At 53.5% G+C, this 17,434-nt stretch overlaps 2 protein-coding genes across 13 annotated transcripts in view; one reads left to right on the plus strand and one right to left on the minus strand.

Moving 5' to 3' along the window:
- CACNA2D4 (calcium voltage-gated channel auxiliary subunit alpha2delta 4) overlaps positions 1–17,434 on the minus strand; it is a 112,992-nt gene that overhangs the window by 22,986 nt on the left and 72,572 nt on the right. The window lies entirely within an intron of this gene.
- Positions 479–17,157, plus strand: LRTM2 (leucine rich repeat transmembrane protein 2). Of its 4 annotated transcripts, none has more exons than XM_086714434.1 (6): positions 479–1,045; positions 7,674–7,857; positions 8,292–8,429; positions 11,057–11,647; positions 14,613–15,026; positions 16,104–17,157. In XM_086714434.1, the coding sequence occupies exons 3-6, from the start codon at positions 8,363–8,365 to the stop codon at positions 16,124–16,126; spliced, it is 1,095 nt and encodes a 364-aa protein (XP_086570560.1). In that variant the 5' UTR covers positions 479–1,045; positions 7,674–7,857; positions 8,292–8,362; the 3' UTR covers positions 16,127–17,157. The 4 variants fall into 4 exon arrangements, with proteins under 4 accessions (XP_086570560.1, XP_086570558.1, XP_086570559.1 ...); XM_025930076.2 differs by having other exon boundaries at positions 484–1,045; positions 14,613–15,090; XM_086714432.1 differs by having other exon boundaries at positions 482–1,045; positions 14,613–17,157.

Raw genomic sequence — 17,434 nt, forward strand, 5'->3', positions numbered from 1 at the left:
CAGATGGGGAGGGGCTGCATTTACCCCTGGTTCCTCCAGGGCTCACCCCAGGGCACTACAGACAACCTGTCAACCAGCTCCAGTCCCCTTAGCTCCCAGCCTGTCAGCCTTGGCATTTTACTTCCTTAAATAGCCCTGGTCTGGGGTCACTGAAGCTCAGTAATCTATGTGTGACCATGACACTAGCTCTGTGTGGCTCAGGGCCCCTTTCTGGAGGACTGCCAGGCATATGGGCTGTCCTGTGCACCCCTCCAATGACCCTCTCTGGAATAAATCACCCTTTGACCGGGAAAAGGGTTTAGTTTTTCCTTTTCCACAGGCAGGATGGAAGATACTACCCTGCAGATCTCTGAACGGGAGACAGACCCAGCCTCCTAGGGGCCTCTCTGCCCTCTGGGTCCTGGCCCTCTTTCTCCAAAGGGAAGGGGAGAGACAGGAGAGGGGGGCGGCGGTCGGGGCAGGGAGAGCTTGGAGGACATTGGGGAAGGAAGATGGAGGTACAGGGTACAAGGGCTTTCAACAGCTTTCCTCCTTTCGAGTTGGAAGCGGTTAATCCATAGGTGCTTTTTTCCACCGAAATGTGAGCATTTCAAGGGTGAGCGCTGCCCTCTGGCCGCAAGCGCCTCCGGTGTGTGTGCGCCTGTGCGCGCGGCGCCTGTGTGTGCTACTGTCGCTGTCATCACAGATGTACCCCCAGCTGTCACTCCATTGCTCCGTCTCTTCGCTTGCGCGCACACGCGCGCGCTCCCCTCCTCTCCCTTTCTTCCCCTTTCCTATCGGTCTCCCTCTGTCCCTCCCTCTTTCCTTCTCAGTTTGCTATTGACCCAGCAGCCCCGTCCCCCTGGCAGCTGCGGCAGGCATTCCTTCTCCCCCGTGCTGTGCGCTGCGTGCCAGGTCCCTGCTCCCGGCCGGGCGACTGGAGACTCAGTGCCCCCAGCGCTCCGCTGGGCAGTGCTGTCTGGATTTCTCCAGGAATCCCAGGAGGGGCTCGCTGGACGGCTAAGAGCTACTTGATTTAAGGAGCTTGCGGTCAGGGTGAAGAAAGGTGAGTGCTGTCCTCTGGAGAGAAGGAATGAAGGGCCGGTGGGGCTGCAGGGTAGCTGGGTCACAGGGAACAGGGCCCATCTTTGCTGGGTCTCCTGGCCCTGCACAGACAGTGGCTGTTGCCTGCTGCCTGGGAGCGATGGCTGGGGTTGGGGAAGTGCTCAGTACCGGACATCTGGGCGACCCAAAGATACAGGACCCAGGGGTACTCTGACATCACAGCATTGGGGAGGTGAGCTGGGATTCTGCTGGGGAGGGGGCAGCTGGGGAAGGGGAGGGGAGAGGAGGGCAGTGCCAGTGCCAGATGACAGGCCCTGGGGGGCATAGAAACCAATCCCTGCAGCACGGGGAGTGCCAGCCGAGAGCCCTGTGCTGTCTGCCTGCCCGGCTCCCGGACACAGCCTGAGGAGCTTGGGTGCTATGGAAAGGGATGCTGGTGACAGGGCTGGTACAGAGGACAGCTTGGTGGGGCGGGGGGGGGGGGTGGGGATGGCAGGCTGGAGGACTATGCTGTTTGAGGTCTGGGAATAGACCTGGGGCAGCCTCTCTGCAGGATGCCCTCAGCACGGGATTGTCGGCCTTCAGGAAGCTGCCCTTGTACAGGGTGCAGTGGAGCTCTTCCCTACATGGACATGGGTCCACGCGGCTGTGGGGGAAGCCTCCCTGGTGGGGGCGTGGCTGGGAGTGGACGATGGAGAAAAGCCTTGCAGCTCTTCCTTGGTGAGCCTGAGGCCTTGCTCCCAGCCCTTCAGGGTCCCAGGGGCAGGGGATGGATCCAGGCTTGTGAGAATTTGCTCAGGGTGTCCCCCAGCTACACACCAGGTCCTCTATCCATAAATGGGTTCAGAAGCCTTATGCCATGGTGGGAATTGTGGACTCAGCTTAGGGGGAGAGGGTGGTATATGGCCAAGCCATTCCTACCTGGTTTCCCAACCCAGTGGGGCATGGACACCCTGAGTTGTATCAGGAAAGCTGCTCTCAGCAGCCCCGAGGCCCATTTTGACAATGCAAAGAGGATAGTCTGACCAGGAGTCCAGACCACCCAGCTCAGTTCCAGTGACTGCTTTGTCTTTTCCTTGAGCTAAGCTTTTCAGAGTTTCTGGGGGTGATGGTGAGGGTGGCACCTGGCTGTCAGGGCGCATTGGGCATTGCCTTGGCATGACTCAGATTGACACCCGGCAGCTTAGATAACTACATAGGCTGGGGGAGGGGAGGGGAGGCTGAGCACGTGGAGGGGGCGGGGGAAGTCCAGCAGGAGGGAAACCCGAAGCAGCTTCCTGCTTTTCCCACCCCACCTCCCCGCTGCCACAGTCTCTGTCTCGGGCACTGCCAAAAGAGGGAGCCCAGGAAAGCCAGCCTGGGGGTGGCAGGAGAAGGAGGGAGGTTTCTTAAGCAACCGATCTGGTTTCTTTGGGGTTTGGCTGGAAGCTGTGTCTGGGGCCCAGATAAGCAAACCTTATTCCCATTTCCTAGGCACTAAAGCCAAGGGGCCCTACTGGGCTGTTTTTGATGGAATGGGTATCATGGGGAGGAGGCAGGGGAGGGCCTTTATGTAATGTTGGGGTGTCTGGGGAGGAAGGACTTGGAGCGGAGGCAGTCTCTCTTCTCGGGTTCTCCCTCCTTCTACCCAGGTCAAGGCTCTTCTGTCCCCCTTCCCACCCCCCACCGCCCCGACCCAAGGCCATGGCCTGAGCCCAGATCCATGACCTCAATGAACGTGCTTAGTTTGTTCACAACAGAGAGGGGCTCTGGTGAGGAACGACTCAGGGGGTGTTTCTGTTCTGATTAGCAGAGGATCTGTTTGGGATCAGGAATATTCAACAAGGAAACCAGGATGCAGGAAGCTGGGAGTGAGAATGGGGTATGCATTTTGAAATGAACCAGGAAGGTTTGCCTGTTCCAAGTACAGATAGAGAGATTAAAAAAAACCTGCTTCCGTACTGCCTGGGCAGTGTATGTTATGGGGGTGACAGGCAGGAAGAGACTGAGAATGTCTCTTGGAAGGGCCCAGATGGCCAGACTGGAGGCAGCAGGTGCAGAGCCCAGCCCTGCACAGTCCCCACCAAACAGGGCTCAGCTCAGGCCGCTCTGCGGTGCAGGTGCCTCTCACCCTCTTGGTGCTTCTCACCCGCCTGTGACCTTCACCTTTCTGCAGAGTGAAGTGGGTGCACAAGCGACTACGAAGTCCCTTTCTGCTTGTAAGTCCTGTGAGTCTTGGATGCTGAGGGCGTGCAGAAGCCTTGTCCTCAACGAGGGATACTTGACCAAAGGGAGAGATACCAGTGGAGGTGAATGGCAGGGACAGCATGATGTCCCAGGAGTCAGGAACCCTGGGTTGAGGTACAATAGGCATTAAGCAGTTGTATGGTTTGGACACTTGACTTGGGGAGATGGACGTGACAGAGGCATCAGGGGAAGGGTGTGGACACCAGGCTGCTGGTGGGTGTGCTGGAGATTTCTAGCTGGGGTCTGAGGCAGCTCCACTTGGAGGATTATCTCTGTCTGTAGGAGGAATTGAAGGGGCAGAAGCACAGAGAGGCCATGGCTCTGCACCGACCTAACCTGAGCACTCGGATTTGGGGGCTCTGGCTGGCTGCTCCTTGCCCAGGGGGCTGAGGTGAGGTGCCCCACCCGGGAAGCAGCCCCCACTCCCAGTTTCCAGGGGATGCTGCACCCACTCAGCTCAGCAGGAGCACGTGGAACCTTCTGCTCTTATTGCTGCCTCTCATTCTATCACTATCCTCCACGCCTGGCTTCCCTGGAGCTCCCAGCCTACCCTCCTCACCTCAGCACCCAACCTTCTGCCGGAAGGTTTCTAGAAAGCCCCCTTCCCTTCCTTTCCTAAGATCTTGGCCACCTGGGGCTTCTCCCTACATCTATGATGCTACTGGAAGGAGGGGCTGGGAGGGGGAGACCGGGCTTGTGTCTGAGTCCAGGACCTCACAGACCCTGTTTCTTCATCAGGAGGAGGGGCATTAAACCTCTGCCTCCTCAGATCCAGTGAGACAGTGGGTGAGGGAATGCTGTGTAAACTGTGAAGTACTGTATAAGTGAAAGGTTGCGTCTCCCTTTTCTGCCTTTTCCTTCTTATACCCGGAACCTCCGTGTGTAAACAGACCAGGAACAGAATAGACCGAGAAGCCTATAAAGGCAGCTGAGTTAGTAGCTTTGTCACCAGACTGCTTGAACCCAAAGCTGTATTCATTCTTCCAGGGCCTATCCAGAGGCAAATTACTTAATTTCCTTTGCCTTAGTTTCCCCATCTGCAAAAATGGTGTTAAAAGTAATACCAACCTCAGAGAGTTGTTATGAGGACCAAGGACACTATACACAGACGTTTGTGGCTATGGTCACCGCTTCTTCCCATACAGAGGCTTTTTGAAGGGGGTGCCAGTGTCAGTATCCTCCCCACTCGGCCCAGGTCACTGGCGCTTCCGAGATGGGGCCTGGCTTCCAGAGACTGACTGGCATGGCCTCCTGGGAGGTGCCAGGGCCTACTGGGGGAGAAGCAATCTCGTCTTGTGCTTCTCAAGCTTGGGATCTTGTTAAAATTCAGATTCTAATTCATTTGGACCAGGGTGGGACTTGAGATTCCACATCTAAGAAATGCCTAGGTGAGGCCCATGGACCATGCCGAGTAGCAAAGGGTTCTCAGGGGTTCTCCGTCTGATTGCTTGTAGCTCCTTGGCCCCATCCTCCAATCCTGGTTCTCTCAGCACAGGCTGGCAAAGGAGGCAGGGGTTTCCTGCTGGGGCCCAGCCCCTCTCTCTGGTGTCTCTGTCTCTGGGACTGGGACAGTGAGTCCCATGATGATTAGGAGCAGGTCTGGCATCCAGAGCCAGGAAGCTGTAGGACTTGGAGATAGATCTTTCTGGCAGGACCTCCCTGTTCTCTTCTGTCCTTCATTCTCCATCCTGGGTGGGACTTCCCTCTCAGACAGTGTAAATTTATTCCAGCAGCCGGCCAGCGCCTGCTGCAGCAGCTGCTCTCCTAATGTAGGTCATCCCCTTTCCTGATGAGGCTAGATACTTCTGGGGGTAGGAAGGGCTTCTTTGGTTGGAGGTGTGCTTGTGGGCAAAGGGCCAAGGAGCCAGGAAGTGCTGGGTTCTAGCCCCAAATCTCCCTAAAGGTCACTTCCATGGTGCCCACGGAGGCAGGGCCAGCTCCCTAGGGAGCACAGGTGAAGCCCCCATCCCCCACCCATGGGCCTGGGGGATTTTGTTTTCATCACATATCTCCAGAGATACTAGGGTCAACAGTGCCCTGCCACCTCGAAAGATGATGCCTATGGGTCTGCATTGTGGCAACTTGCCTGACTTGCCTTGTATAGGTGACATTGTCTAAGTCTGGGGATGGGGCATCAGGACCTGCTCCAGGCCACTGTCTCCACTGATGGGTGCTTGCTGGTCAACTCCTCGGCTCACCATGGGTGTGACACTGAGGTCAGGGAGGGGTAAGTGGGGTGGAAAAGGAGAACCTGCTTGAAAGAGGAGAGGAGGTTCAGGTGGACATAGGGCCTGGGCTTGGGTGAGAGGGATTCTCTGCCACCTGTCTCCTTGCAGAAAGCTGGAAAGAGCAGAGCGGAGGCCTGGATTGGGTCTCCAGCACCCTTGTGGGTCTGGGTATAGAAAAAGTCCTGTGGTAGAGGTTGCCCTTCAGGGTTTTCCTTAGACCTCCCTTCTAGGCTGGAGGTGCCCCTGTACATCTGTCCGCTGGGGGCTTCTGGGACCTGCCAGGCATCTCACTGTGCTGACTGTTGGCATCTGAAGAGGAGGGCTGGAGGGCTGCTGGCAGGGCATGTGTGTGTGCACGCGTGTGTGCATGTGTGTGTGTGTGTGTGAGCATGTGCCTAACTGCACAGCTCTCTGTGGGTGTGTGTTTGCACCAGGTGCTATGTTGGAAGCTCCACACACGTGTCTGGGAGCCTATGTGCACCCTGCCCTGACATATGTGTCTTCCCTTAAGACCCCACAGTTGCCAGGGAGTGGATGAGCAGCCAGGCTCAGAAGCCCATGACCTATCTCTGATCTAGCGTGTGACCCTGAGCAAGTTGGTCCTCATCTCTGTGCCTTGGATGGCCACCAAGCTGCCTAATATTGTGTGGGTGCTGTGAGCTCTGGATGTGAGGGTTCTTGCTGGAGAAACAGATCGTTCTGAGGGTCAGGGCCTGAGGGACACAGAGAGGCTGGACACTGTCATCTGCAATGGAAGTCTGTGAAGCCTGTGTGTGTGGGGTGTCTGGCCATGAGCATCATGTGATGGCCCATCTGCTCAGGAATAGAGAAGTAAACACATGCGTGAGGTTGGTGGGACCAGGAAGGAGACATTACCTAGAGCTGTTGCAAGCTGCTCTCCCCTACCCACAGAAGAAGGGAACTGGTGTTTCCTCACATCTATCATGGGCTCAAGTCCAAGCTGGGCACATTCGCCTGAATTCTCTCCTAAGGTAATGTGTACTAAATATAGTAAATGCTAACTCTCCTCCCTTAATTAAATGGATCCACACAGAGATTCCGCCCATGAAGTATTACGATCACCACTTTTAGAGATAAGATAATTGGAGCTCAGAGAGTGTACGGGTTTGTTTAAGGTTGCACAGCTAGGGAGTGGTGGACCAGAAGGAAACTAGGAGTCCTGCCTGCCTGGGCTTCCGAACTAGGAGCCTATGGGGGCCTGGCCCTGAGAGAACAGCTGGAGAAGATACCTGAGCTGCTCTAGGCTTCTTCACACCTCAGCCAAGAGGCAGTGTGGGGAACCTGGCTGTTCCCCACGCCCCATGTCAGGGGCCAGTTGTTGTGGCTGTCTCTGCCAGCTTCTGGGAGGCCTGTACAACCTGGAACCCCCCCCCCCGGTGGAGGGGTGGGGGGAAGGCAAAGCCAAGACCCCCACACACCAGGATGCTCTTGCTGGTAGTACAGCTGAAGTTCTCGCAGGGGTCGCTGTGTTTTATGTGGGTTTTGTCACCAGAGGCAGCTGGATTCAAGAGTGGGAGCTGGAGAGGCAGTGAGAGACACCAGGAGCTGCAGCAGGACCTGAAATGCCTGAGGGAAACTCGCTTCACTGGGTGCAGAGACTTCAGAGCTGAACGCATTAGCTTCCCAGCAGCCCATTCCACCTCCTCAGCTGCCTGCTTAACTCTGCCCCTGGCTCCGGAGGATGGGGGCAGGGGAGGGGGCGAGGAGAGGGAAGGCTGCAGCAGGAAACCAGAGGAGCCAGCCAGAAGCAGTGGGCTGAGAGGACGGTGCCCTTTGGGAGCCGGAGGGGCTGGGCTGTGGGCAGGGTCTTCCCTTCCTCTGTCCCCTTCCCCACCTTGTCCCATCCTGCTGCAGGGCAGCCCACCACAGTCTCCTCTCCCATTCCTCTGCTGGGGCTGGGAGAGTGGAGGCTCTGGCCTCTGTCTAAGGGCCTTAGCCATATCTGGAAGGAAATGAGGACCAGAGGAGGGTCCATGTCCCTCTTATTAGCCATAGGGTTGGGGCATGGCAGGTCCTGAGACCTTAGACAGGGTGAGTACCCCTCTTTCATCATCTGCGAGAGAAACCTGCCTTCTTGCAGCCCCAGGGCCAGTCCTAGCCCTCCCTGTGCTCCAAAATCTCCTCTTCTCCTTCCTGCCCCTGTCTCCTGCATAGACAGCTGCTGCATGAACTCCCTGAGCTGATGAGTCTTATTATAGCCCAGCGGGCGGAAGACAGAGCACTGCACCTCACCTTTCAGGCAAAGGTGGAGGGGAAGCAGGAGGCCATCCGGCAGCAAGAGCGAGGCCCAGGCTGCACACCTGACTCAGCAGCAGACTCTGCCTCCTCGGGGGCCATGGTAAGAGCAGCGCTTACTCTGCTTACCTGGTAGACAGATCCCTCAATTTCCCCATCTGTGACATGGGGGAAAGCCCACAAAGGAGACCATAAAATGTTTCCAAAACATTTTAGAGATCAACACACCAGAGAGACAACAAGAGAGACAGGGGAGAGGATGCAGAAGAGTCCCACACACAGAGCCCAGTGCTATGCCAAAGGCCGGAGCCTGCCCTCCTTGCCTCCCCAGTCACCCAGGGAAGTGGAAAGATTCCTGGCTTCTCTGCCCCTCGTACCCATCCCACCCCCACCCCCCAGGGAACCATAGCTGAGCTGAGAAGAACAGGAGAGGGGACGACAAGGAGTGTAAAGAGACACCTGGCCCTCTCCCTAACCCCTGGGCTGGAATGGGGCCTCGAGTGCCTGCTCACCACTCTCTTTCTCTCTCTCTCTCAGGACTGACAGCACACACCGAGAGGCTCCTCTCTCCCCAGAGGTTCAGGGCCTTGAGAGCTGTGGCATTCACCATGCTGGCCCGGGACAGTGGCCCCGAGCAAAGGACCGGGCTTGCCGTGCTGTGGAGGCAGATTTACTGTGAGTACCATGGGGTGGGGGCAAGCGGCAGGGGCTAGCCTGGCATGCAGGGATGCATGCCAGGCTGCAGGGGGCTCTGGGGGCCAGAGGTTGCCCTCTAAAATCTTGCCCATGCTACGCATCTGTGGCAAAGGAAGAATCGACGCTGAGAGCTTTAGTGGTTAAATTGGGAGCTGGAGGCCATGATGGGTGAACTTGTTTTCCTAGGTGAGTCTGTTCCTGTGCCCAGAAGTCCAGTTTAGGAGAGTCCTTTTGTTCTAATGGCGAGTCTCCCTCTTTTCTTTCATTGGCTGGGTGAGCCTGGAGACTTCTCTTCTGCCTCAGACTTCCCAGCTCTGAAATGGAGGGAGCTAGAGAGCTCCTGGGTCGTGGTGTTGGAAGGACCTTACAGGTTGGGTCCCACCCCTCCTTCTGAGGAGACTGAGGCGTCCATTTCCCATAAGAAAGGCTTTAAGTTGTCAGGTTGAAAGAAGCCCTGAGAATTCTCGTCACATGAGGGAGAGGGCTGAGGTCTGTAAGGACTTGTTTGCCCAAGGCTGTGTGGTTAAGAGGTAAGACATAGTCCTAAAAGACATTATTCTGCCTGACTTCTCCCCTCGTAAGGTCAGTCCTGTGATGTGGTTGCCCCACTACATAAGCAGCCTGAATTATTCATCATGTGAGAATGGCTGATCCCCGAGCTGCTCAGATCCCCTTTCAACCTCATTCTGGAATCATTCAACACCTTGCAATACAGGATTATGTTTTCTTGTCACCAGAGCTTTTATGTCACCCTGAATTTCTCAGGGGGGGAGAATAATGGCTTCTGGTTATGTTGATCCTTTTGAGAGGGAAGCTGGATGGATTGAATTTTTTCCTGTGGAAAGTAAAGTCTGAAGAATGTTGATTTTCAAATGGCATAGTGGGGGTAGTGTGGGGGCAGGCTGACCTGGCAGCAGATGGGCTCAGAGGGGTAAGAGGGTGACAGGTAGCAGCAGGTGTCCACATGTGGCCAGGGAGGGTCACCAGTTGGCTCCCATGGCCATGACTGTGCTCATTTCCCCCTGAGAATGAAGAGGCTCAGGTGTCAGCCTTGCAGTCTGCTTCTCAGCTGTCAGTGACCCTGCAGGTGTGTGTGTGTGTGTGTGTGTGTGTGTGTGTGTGTGTGTGTATGTGGAGGGGCAGGACAGTCCCCTACTGTTCCTTCAAGCTCTGCTCTTGAGGACACCAGACAGTCGGACATCTACCAGACACAGATTCATTCAGGCACTCAAGTCAGGATGGCTGCTGCCTGTCTGGGTGGGGCCACCTGGGCCACGAACTGGGTCTGAACTTCTCTGCCACTTCCCTGGCTAGGGTCTTTCCTCTGGGCTTCTCTTTCCAAAAGAAAATGGCCACACTACTTCTCCCTTCCCTTCTGCACCCCCACACCTGGAGCTGCACTAGCCTAAGACATGCCATGAACGGAAGAGAGAGAGCACAAAAGGGCACTCCCACCCCTGGCCCTCTACAGCCTCCCACGTGCTGTCAGATCTGCATGAATCCCACATCCAAGATGGGGCCAGTAATTTGCCAGACCGGGTGCTGACTTAGTGAAGTTGAACTATTTTGAGCTCATCCCAGGGATGAGAAAGAGAAAACTCTTTCACAGTGAGCAAGCTTCTCTGATACTCAGGAAGACACTTAACTTTCGCAGTCACTCTGAAAAAGGGCTGCTGGGCAATAGGATGAACTGCTCTGTTGTGATTGTTCTTTTAGGCCCCTCTCCCACCCCCCAGCCCTTCCCCAGACTAGGCTCTGAGCTTACTCAGAGGGGTCCTGGGCAAAACATAGGACCACTAATGGAATGTTGTTAATGGGTCCATTCTGTAGCCCTTAGGAACAGGAACCCAGCCTAAGTTCATGGCAGGTTTTAGAATGAGAATAAATAGGAAACTTCTGGACCTATGGTGTGAAGTGGCTTGTGCCCAACTCTTCCTCAGCATGGAAGTGGAATTGTGCATCTTATCCTCATCATTTCCACAGTGGTCTCTGGAGTGGGACTGTAGATGGGCTCAAGCTTCTGGTCTTCATGCTTCCATGCATGGCATGTCTTAGCCTAGTACAGCTCCAAGTTGGGGTGGGGGTACAGAGGAGAAGGAAGCAGTAGTGTGGCCATTTTCTTTTGGAAAGAGAATCCTTCTCTGTGACACTGGGAGAGGAACAAGGGAGGAGGCTTCTTTGACTACTAGATCCTTTATTTTGTCAACATCTATGGTGTCAGTGGGCCCAAACTCCCAAGAAGATCAACCATGGGAGGCCCTGCAAGCTGGGACATTTTTGTGGAACAACATTGCTTGTCTTCTGGACTCAGGTCTGCCATTCTGCAGGACTGTACTCCACTAAAGGGATTCTTTTGCCAGATATGCTGGGAGGCAAGAAGCCCTACTGACACTGTGTGATGTCCAATAATATAGACCTGCTTTGGGTTTGTTAATTATCTTTTTATGTGGTCAGTAAAGGTTTGTGTATTGACTGTGGCTTGGGCCAAAAACAGATAAAGTCAAGAGGCCATTATGATACAAATTAGAAAGGAGGGCATAGAAGCAGGAGGTGATAACCCCCAGCCTGTTGCTTTCTTTCCACCTCTTTGTTCTCTTCCCCTCCAGGGATCACCTGCTGGATCACCCTGTATGCTGTGGAGGCCCTCCCCGCCTGCCCCTTCTCCTGTAAGTGTGACAGCCGCAGCCTGGAGGTGGACTGCAGTGGCTTAGGCCTCACCATGGTGCCCCCGGACTTGCCCGCTGCCACCCGAACCCTCTTACTCTTGAACAATAAGCTGAGTGCCCTGCCTAGCTGGGCATTCGCCAATCTGTCCAGCCTGCAGCGGCTGGACCTATCCAACAACTTCCTGGACCAGCTGCCCCGTTCCATTTTCCGGGACCTGACGAATCTTACAGAGCTGCAGCTGCGCAATAACAGCATCAGGACCCTGGACAGGGACCTGCTGCAGCACTCGCCCCTGCTTCGCCACCTGGACCTGTCCATCAACGGCCTGGCCCAGCTGCCCCCTGGCCTTTTCGATGGACTCCCGGCTCTGCGCTCCCTATCACTTCGCTCCAACCGTCTGCAGAACCTGGACCGGCTGACATTTGAACCCCTCGCAAGCCTGCAGCTGCTGCAGGTTGGGGACAATCCCTGGGAATGCGACTGTAACCTACGTGATTTCAAGCACTGGATGGAGTGGTTTTCCTACCGAGGTAAGCACAGCTAGTCCTGCCTGGGTGTGAGGAATTGGGAGGGTCACCCCCTGGCCCAACATACTTCCTGGAGGCTGAGCGCTGACTCAGGGCTGAGGTCCAGGGAGAAGGGGGTGGTCCTACCTCTCTACCAGCAGGGCTGGCTGGAAGAGTCTCAGCCTCGGTTCCAAATCATCAGCAGGGCTGAGAGGCCCGTGCTGCTTTCCCTCCTGTTCTACTGATACGCTTTCTTCCCTGTGTACCCCTCCCAGCTCCCAGCCTCCTTCCTGTTCTTTTTCTTTTAGACTGACTCACTGTAACTTGATCTCACTTCCGTAGGTTTCATGAGGCAACTTAAAGACTCAGTATAATTTTTCTCTGCATCCCACCAGGTATGCCTCTGGGCTTCCCCGGCATGATAGGAGGAAGAAAAAACACCCTTGCTCTTCTGAATAATACAATACCTTCTTAAATATCTACAGTTTCAGGAGTGTGGAATTTAAATCCACAGATAAAACCAAATTTTCACTTTGATGATGATCTCAACTCTCTGTCTCAAGAAGTTTTATATTCAAAGCTTTTAATAAGCCAACTGTCTTTAGGTTTTTTTAATGTTTATTTATCTCTGAGAGAGAGAGAGAGAGAGAGAGAGAGAGAGAGAGAGTGCAGGTGGGGGAGGAGCCAGTGGGAGAAGGAGACACAGAATCTGAAGCAGGCTCCAGACTCTGAGAAGTCAGCACAGAACCCAATGCGGGGCTCAAACTCACAAACTGCGAGATCATGACCTGAGCAGAAATCAGATGCTCAACTGACTGGGCCACCCAGGTGCCCCCACCTATCTTTAGTTTTACTCTTTTCCCTTCCCCTTTTTGTTAACCTGGGAAAGTTCTAGAATGACTATAAAATGGAATGGAAAAGGAGGGCAAAGAAGTGAGCATAATGGTTAAAAGTGCTAGATCTGGGTTTGATGTGTGGCCCTGTCACTCACTTACTAGCTGTGGGATCCTGAGAAACCTCTTTGTGGTAGTGTTCTCATCTGTAAAATGGGGCAAATAACACCTATCTCATAGAATCATTGTGAGGATTAAATAGTAATGCACAAAAAGTGTCTTGACAAGTACTTAGCATAAAGTAAGTCCTCCATGAAACCTATTCACTTATTTGTTCATTTGTTAGTAATATCCATAATAGCAAATGGACTTAATAAGACATAATTTGTGCCCAGCACAAAGTAGATGCTCCATGAATATTTGCTGAATGAGTGAATCAGTATGAAGAGTGTTAATGCTTTTCCTCAGTCTTACTCCTTTTGTTTCATATCCAGCCACCATCTCAATTATTTGGGTGATATTCTCATGTGTTAGTTAATTAAAAAATTTTACAAACTGTAAAGTGCCATAAAATGTTAGTCACTATGATAATTTCTCCCATTTTTGTGAGTTGGGAAATAATAATTAATATAGCTTCCAGTTTACAAATATTTTTTCATGTACATTATCTGTTTAATCCCTATAGCAGTTAAGTGAGTTAGCTGTTCTTATTTTATGGCCAAGAAAACAAGACTCAAATGCAATTAAATTAAATAATTTGTGCAAGATGATTCAACCTCAGGTTTTGGAGCAGGAAGGTGAGGTTGTCCCCATCTCAGCACCCAGTTCCTGCCTGTACAGAGGTGGCTCTTGGACACATTTCACTGGATGTGAGACCTGCCATAGGTCACCCAGGCAGTCAGTGGCATAGGGGAACTAGAAACCAGGTGTCTTCAGACCCATGTGTTATCCCAAGGGAATGTCCTTGTCCTTTCATATAGTCATCAGGAACTAAATTCTCAGCACAAAAGGGCATGGAATGGGAATATATATTTTTGGAAATTTCAATAGTACAGTTGTTTTCAACCTTGCATTTCTTTAAAAAAAAATCCCAGGGTGTTTTCATCAGCATCCCAGGAGAAGCATATCTGTTGTATGAGGAGGCTTGCAGCAGCTGTGCTGGGAGATGGACCTGGGAGTGATGGACTGGCAGGAGCACATTTAGCAGGGGCCATTTAGAAGGGGGGGGGGGTGTCCCTTGCCTGGAAGTGGATAGAATGCCAAAACCTGACTTTGACATCCTAGGGGATTCTCCTCAGCTACTTTCTCTCTTACCCCACCCATGTTCTTCATCTACATGCCCTCATGACTTCACCATTGTGTGGCTATCACTATTGTTGTGATTAGCCCATGCCCCTATTGCTGCCCACACCCCCTCATTAGCACTGGCCCCCTCTCCTTTGCCCTCATGGGTTTTCAGGATTTCCTTTCAAGATGCTGCTTCACTCAGAGATGCTGTGGTTGGGGTGCTAAGGGGTTATAGTTGCTCTTAAAAAGGAAGAGGAAAACATTATCACCCGACCTTTTTTCTCCAAATAGGTGGTCTTGGGCAACCAAAAGGTTCTGCATGGAAGCGTGGTCACTGTGACAGTGGCTTTAACTTGTCCTGTTTGTGAGAGGGAGGAGCTCTGGAGTAATTAGATACTGTGGAGAACAGTGCCCTGGGTTTACAGATAGTGAACGGGCAGATTCAGGGGCAAGGAGAAGAGAAGAATTATAGCCTGGGCAGGGTTCTTGGCTCTATCTTTGCATTGTCAACTCTTCCCTGAGTACCTCCATATATAAGCATTGCCTTACTCTTGTGCATCAGTTTGACACTGGAGGGAGCAGGCTTGACTGAAATGGTTGTGTGCTGCTCTAAAATGGGAATAATGGTAATATCCATTTCATATGGCTTCTGTGTAGATGAAATGACATGATATATGTACCTCACCTATCATGATACTTGGCTTAATAAATGCTAGTTTTTCTTCTCTCTTCCTCTCCTATTGATGTGATTTCAGGACTGACTGCATTCCTGATAGAAACTAGACCTTCTGGGCTTTCTGGGGATGGGGAGAGGGAGTCCAGGTTCTGCATGTCTCGTCATCTCCTCCTTTTTTTCTCCCTGGATGCAGGGGGGCGCCTGGACCAGCTTGCCTGCACCCTACCTAAGGAACTGAGGGGGAAGGACATGCGTGTGGTCCCCATGGAGATGTTCAACTACTGCTCCCAGCTGGAGGATGAGAATAGCTCAGCTGGGCTGGATATTCCTGGGCCACCCTGTACCAAGGCAAGCCCTGAACCTGCTAAACCCAAGCCAGGGGCTGAGCCCGAGCCCGAGCCCAGCACTGCTTGCCCCCAGAAGCAGAGGTATCGGCCGGTGAGCGTGAGGCGGGCCATCGGCACGGTGATCATCGCGGGGGTTGTCTGTGGCATTGTCTGCATCATGATGGTGGTGGCTGCTGCCTATGGCTGCATCTATGCCTCCCTTATGGCCAAGTACCACCGGGAGCTCAAGAAGAGGCAGCCCCTAATGGGGGACCCGGAGGGTGAGCATGAAGACCAGAAGCAGATCTCTTCTGTGGCGTGAGAGCCCAGCCCCACTTGGCCTAGGTAGGATGGGCTGGGAGAGCACGCTGGGGATTGCTTCAGTAAGGGCTTGCCCTTCCCTCCACCATAGCCCCCCCTCCCCTCTCCTCCCCATCCCTCCAGCAAACAAGCCACAGTGCGGCTGTCTCCATGAACTTCCAAGTCTCTGCGGAAGCCACCCTTGTGCTAAAGGCTCCTGCTCATGCTCCTTTCTGAGCCACCAAGTCTCTGGAACACCTGGGGGATCTCCCTAAGCTTCTGGCCATAGGGAAGAAATGATATGTGTGCAAGTGGAGGCTTCTGGACTCAGTGTTCCCCTGTTGCCCTTCCTGCCCTGGCTGTAGACTGGGTGACTCTCCCTACCTCCTGCTCATAGCACCTCATCTGCATTAGGGGTGGGGAGGAAGTGATAGGGGGGCCAAGGGTCAACTTCTGTGACCCTCTTCTAAGCCAGGAATATATTTTCAGCTGCCCTTAGTGTCGGAGTTGGGTCCAGCTTTCAACTGCTAGTACTAATGTACAATCACACCAGCCATGGCATCTGGACCCAGCTCTAAGAAACATGATTATAACACACCCCCTCTGCTGAAGCCATTAGGTCTCTCTATCTGCTATAGGCCACACCAACTGCATTGCTCCTGGATTCACTTATCCATTCTCACACACACTCAGCATCACCAGCGCAATTATATCTATTGGAAATCTCTCTCTTTCTTGGTCTCTGTCTTGTCTGTTTGTCTCTTTCTCCCTCTTTCTCTCTCTCTCTCTCTCACACACATACACACACAGAATCACATGGACACAGGTCATGAGAACTTGGGCAGTAGAGACATGTTTCCCCTTGGATCTCTAGCCCTCAGGCCACAGAACCTTTTGCTTGCTCACCGCAATCTTCTCAAGTCAACAGGGGGAGAAGCACACACTGACAACACAAGGCTTCCTTTGAGATTCTCTGAAGTGGGCCAAAGTGGTGCTGCTGGATGAGACTGCCTGTCACCATGGTAACCCTCTCACACCTCTCCTGCTGGGTTTTCCAGGGACACCGGCCCAGAGGCCTTGAAGCTACAGCATGTGTGGATGGCAGCCTCCCGGGAGCCCAGGCACATACACCACTGGGCATTTCTTCAGCGCTAAGGACATCATCACTGCCAGGCCCCATGGGGACACCCACCAGTTCCACTCCTATAGTCTGCAGCCCAAGAACCATTGCTCTGTACCCCTCACCCCTCCATCTTAAGCAGCTCTAGGCCTGGGACCTTGGGGCGGGGACTGGGTCATGATTGGTGGCATCTTGGGAAAGCAGGTGGCCCTCACCAAAGCTCACTGCCTGCCAGCATATTCCAAGCAGACCCCAGGGGCAGAGAGAGGGCTGCCACATTCTGCTCAGAAGCCTCAGTTGTGGGGTCCCTTTCCCAGGGTTTTATGTGCTCAGTCTGGCTTTCTGGAGGTTTTAATTGCACCTGGACTGGGTTCCAAACCAGAGCATGGGCCAGGGGGCCTGTTTGTTACTAGCAGCCTACACAAAAGGGGCGGCAGGTGAGAAGATGGCTGTATGGGGTTTGGGGGTCACTAGTCCCCTCTTGTAGGTTTGTGCCCTCCTGCAAGTCTGATCTCAGATGAGTACTAGGTCTCCCTCTGCTGGACACAAGTTTTCCAAGGCTTTTGGAGGGTCGGGAGGCATCAGGCTGGTTTCTGGCTCCAAGACAGGAGTCTTGGTGGTGGCCTGGGAAGATACCACTGGAACACTGAGGTCAAGGGTCTGAAGAGGAACAGGGAAGGACAGGGCATGTCCACCTTGCCTTGCACCCCTCGATCCTTCCACCTCATAGAGGACCATGGTAGGTGAAGGATGTTGTGGGGGAAGGCAGGGAATGCTGCTTAGCAGGCTGCTAAACATGTCTCCTGAGGCTAGGGGCACAGTCTTCCTTCTTTCCAGCTAATACCAGATCTAGGCATTTTCTAAGGGAAAGAGAGGGGAGGGGTGGGTGTTGTCAATGGTGGTACCTTCAGCCAGAGACAGAAGATTTTTAAAGGCAAAATTATATTTCTGGTTTGTTGTTTCAGAAGAACAATAAAGACTGTATTTTCCTACGTACCTCCTGGTTTCCTTGGGTGGGGAGGGCATGTAGGTGCTGGGAGAGTGGCTTCCTGTGCCCTGACCTCCCCAGGCAGCTGCAAAATTGCTTCAGGATGTCACCCCAGTGTCCAGACCTCCATAAGACAGACAGGAAACTCCTGCCTGAGGGAATGCCTTGGGGCACTGCCAGGAGAGATGTGGAGGGCTGAGTCCTGGGTTAGAACGGGTTCTGTAGCCGAGTGTGACAAGTCACCCATGTGCTGGCCTCACAGTATGGGTACGTGAGCCTCA

This window comes from Puma concolor, chromosome B4, assembly GCF_028749965.1.
Source record: "Puma concolor isolate L17-30 chromosome B4, mPumCon1.1.hap2, whole genome shotgun sequence".
Taxonomy (NCBI): Eukaryota; Metazoa; Chordata; class Mammalia; order Carnivora; family Felidae; genus Puma; species Puma concolor.

What these genes read in the sequence shown, in the direction of transcription:
- LRTM2 (XM_086714432.1), top strand. Translation starts at nt 8,363, where the DNA reads ATGCTGGCCCGGGACAGTGGCCCCGAGCAAAGGACCGGGCTTGCCGTG. An exon ending in GCTGTGGAGGCAGATTTACT is followed by an intron (nt 8,430 to 11,056) that starts GTGAGTACCATG and finishes CTTCCCCTCCAG; the next exon opens with GGATCACCTGCTGGATCACC. An exon ending in GGAGTGGTTTTCCTACCGAG is followed by an intron (nt 11,648 to 14,612) that starts GTAAGCACAGCT and finishes CCCTGGATGCAG; the next exon opens with GGGGGCGCCTGGACCAGCTT.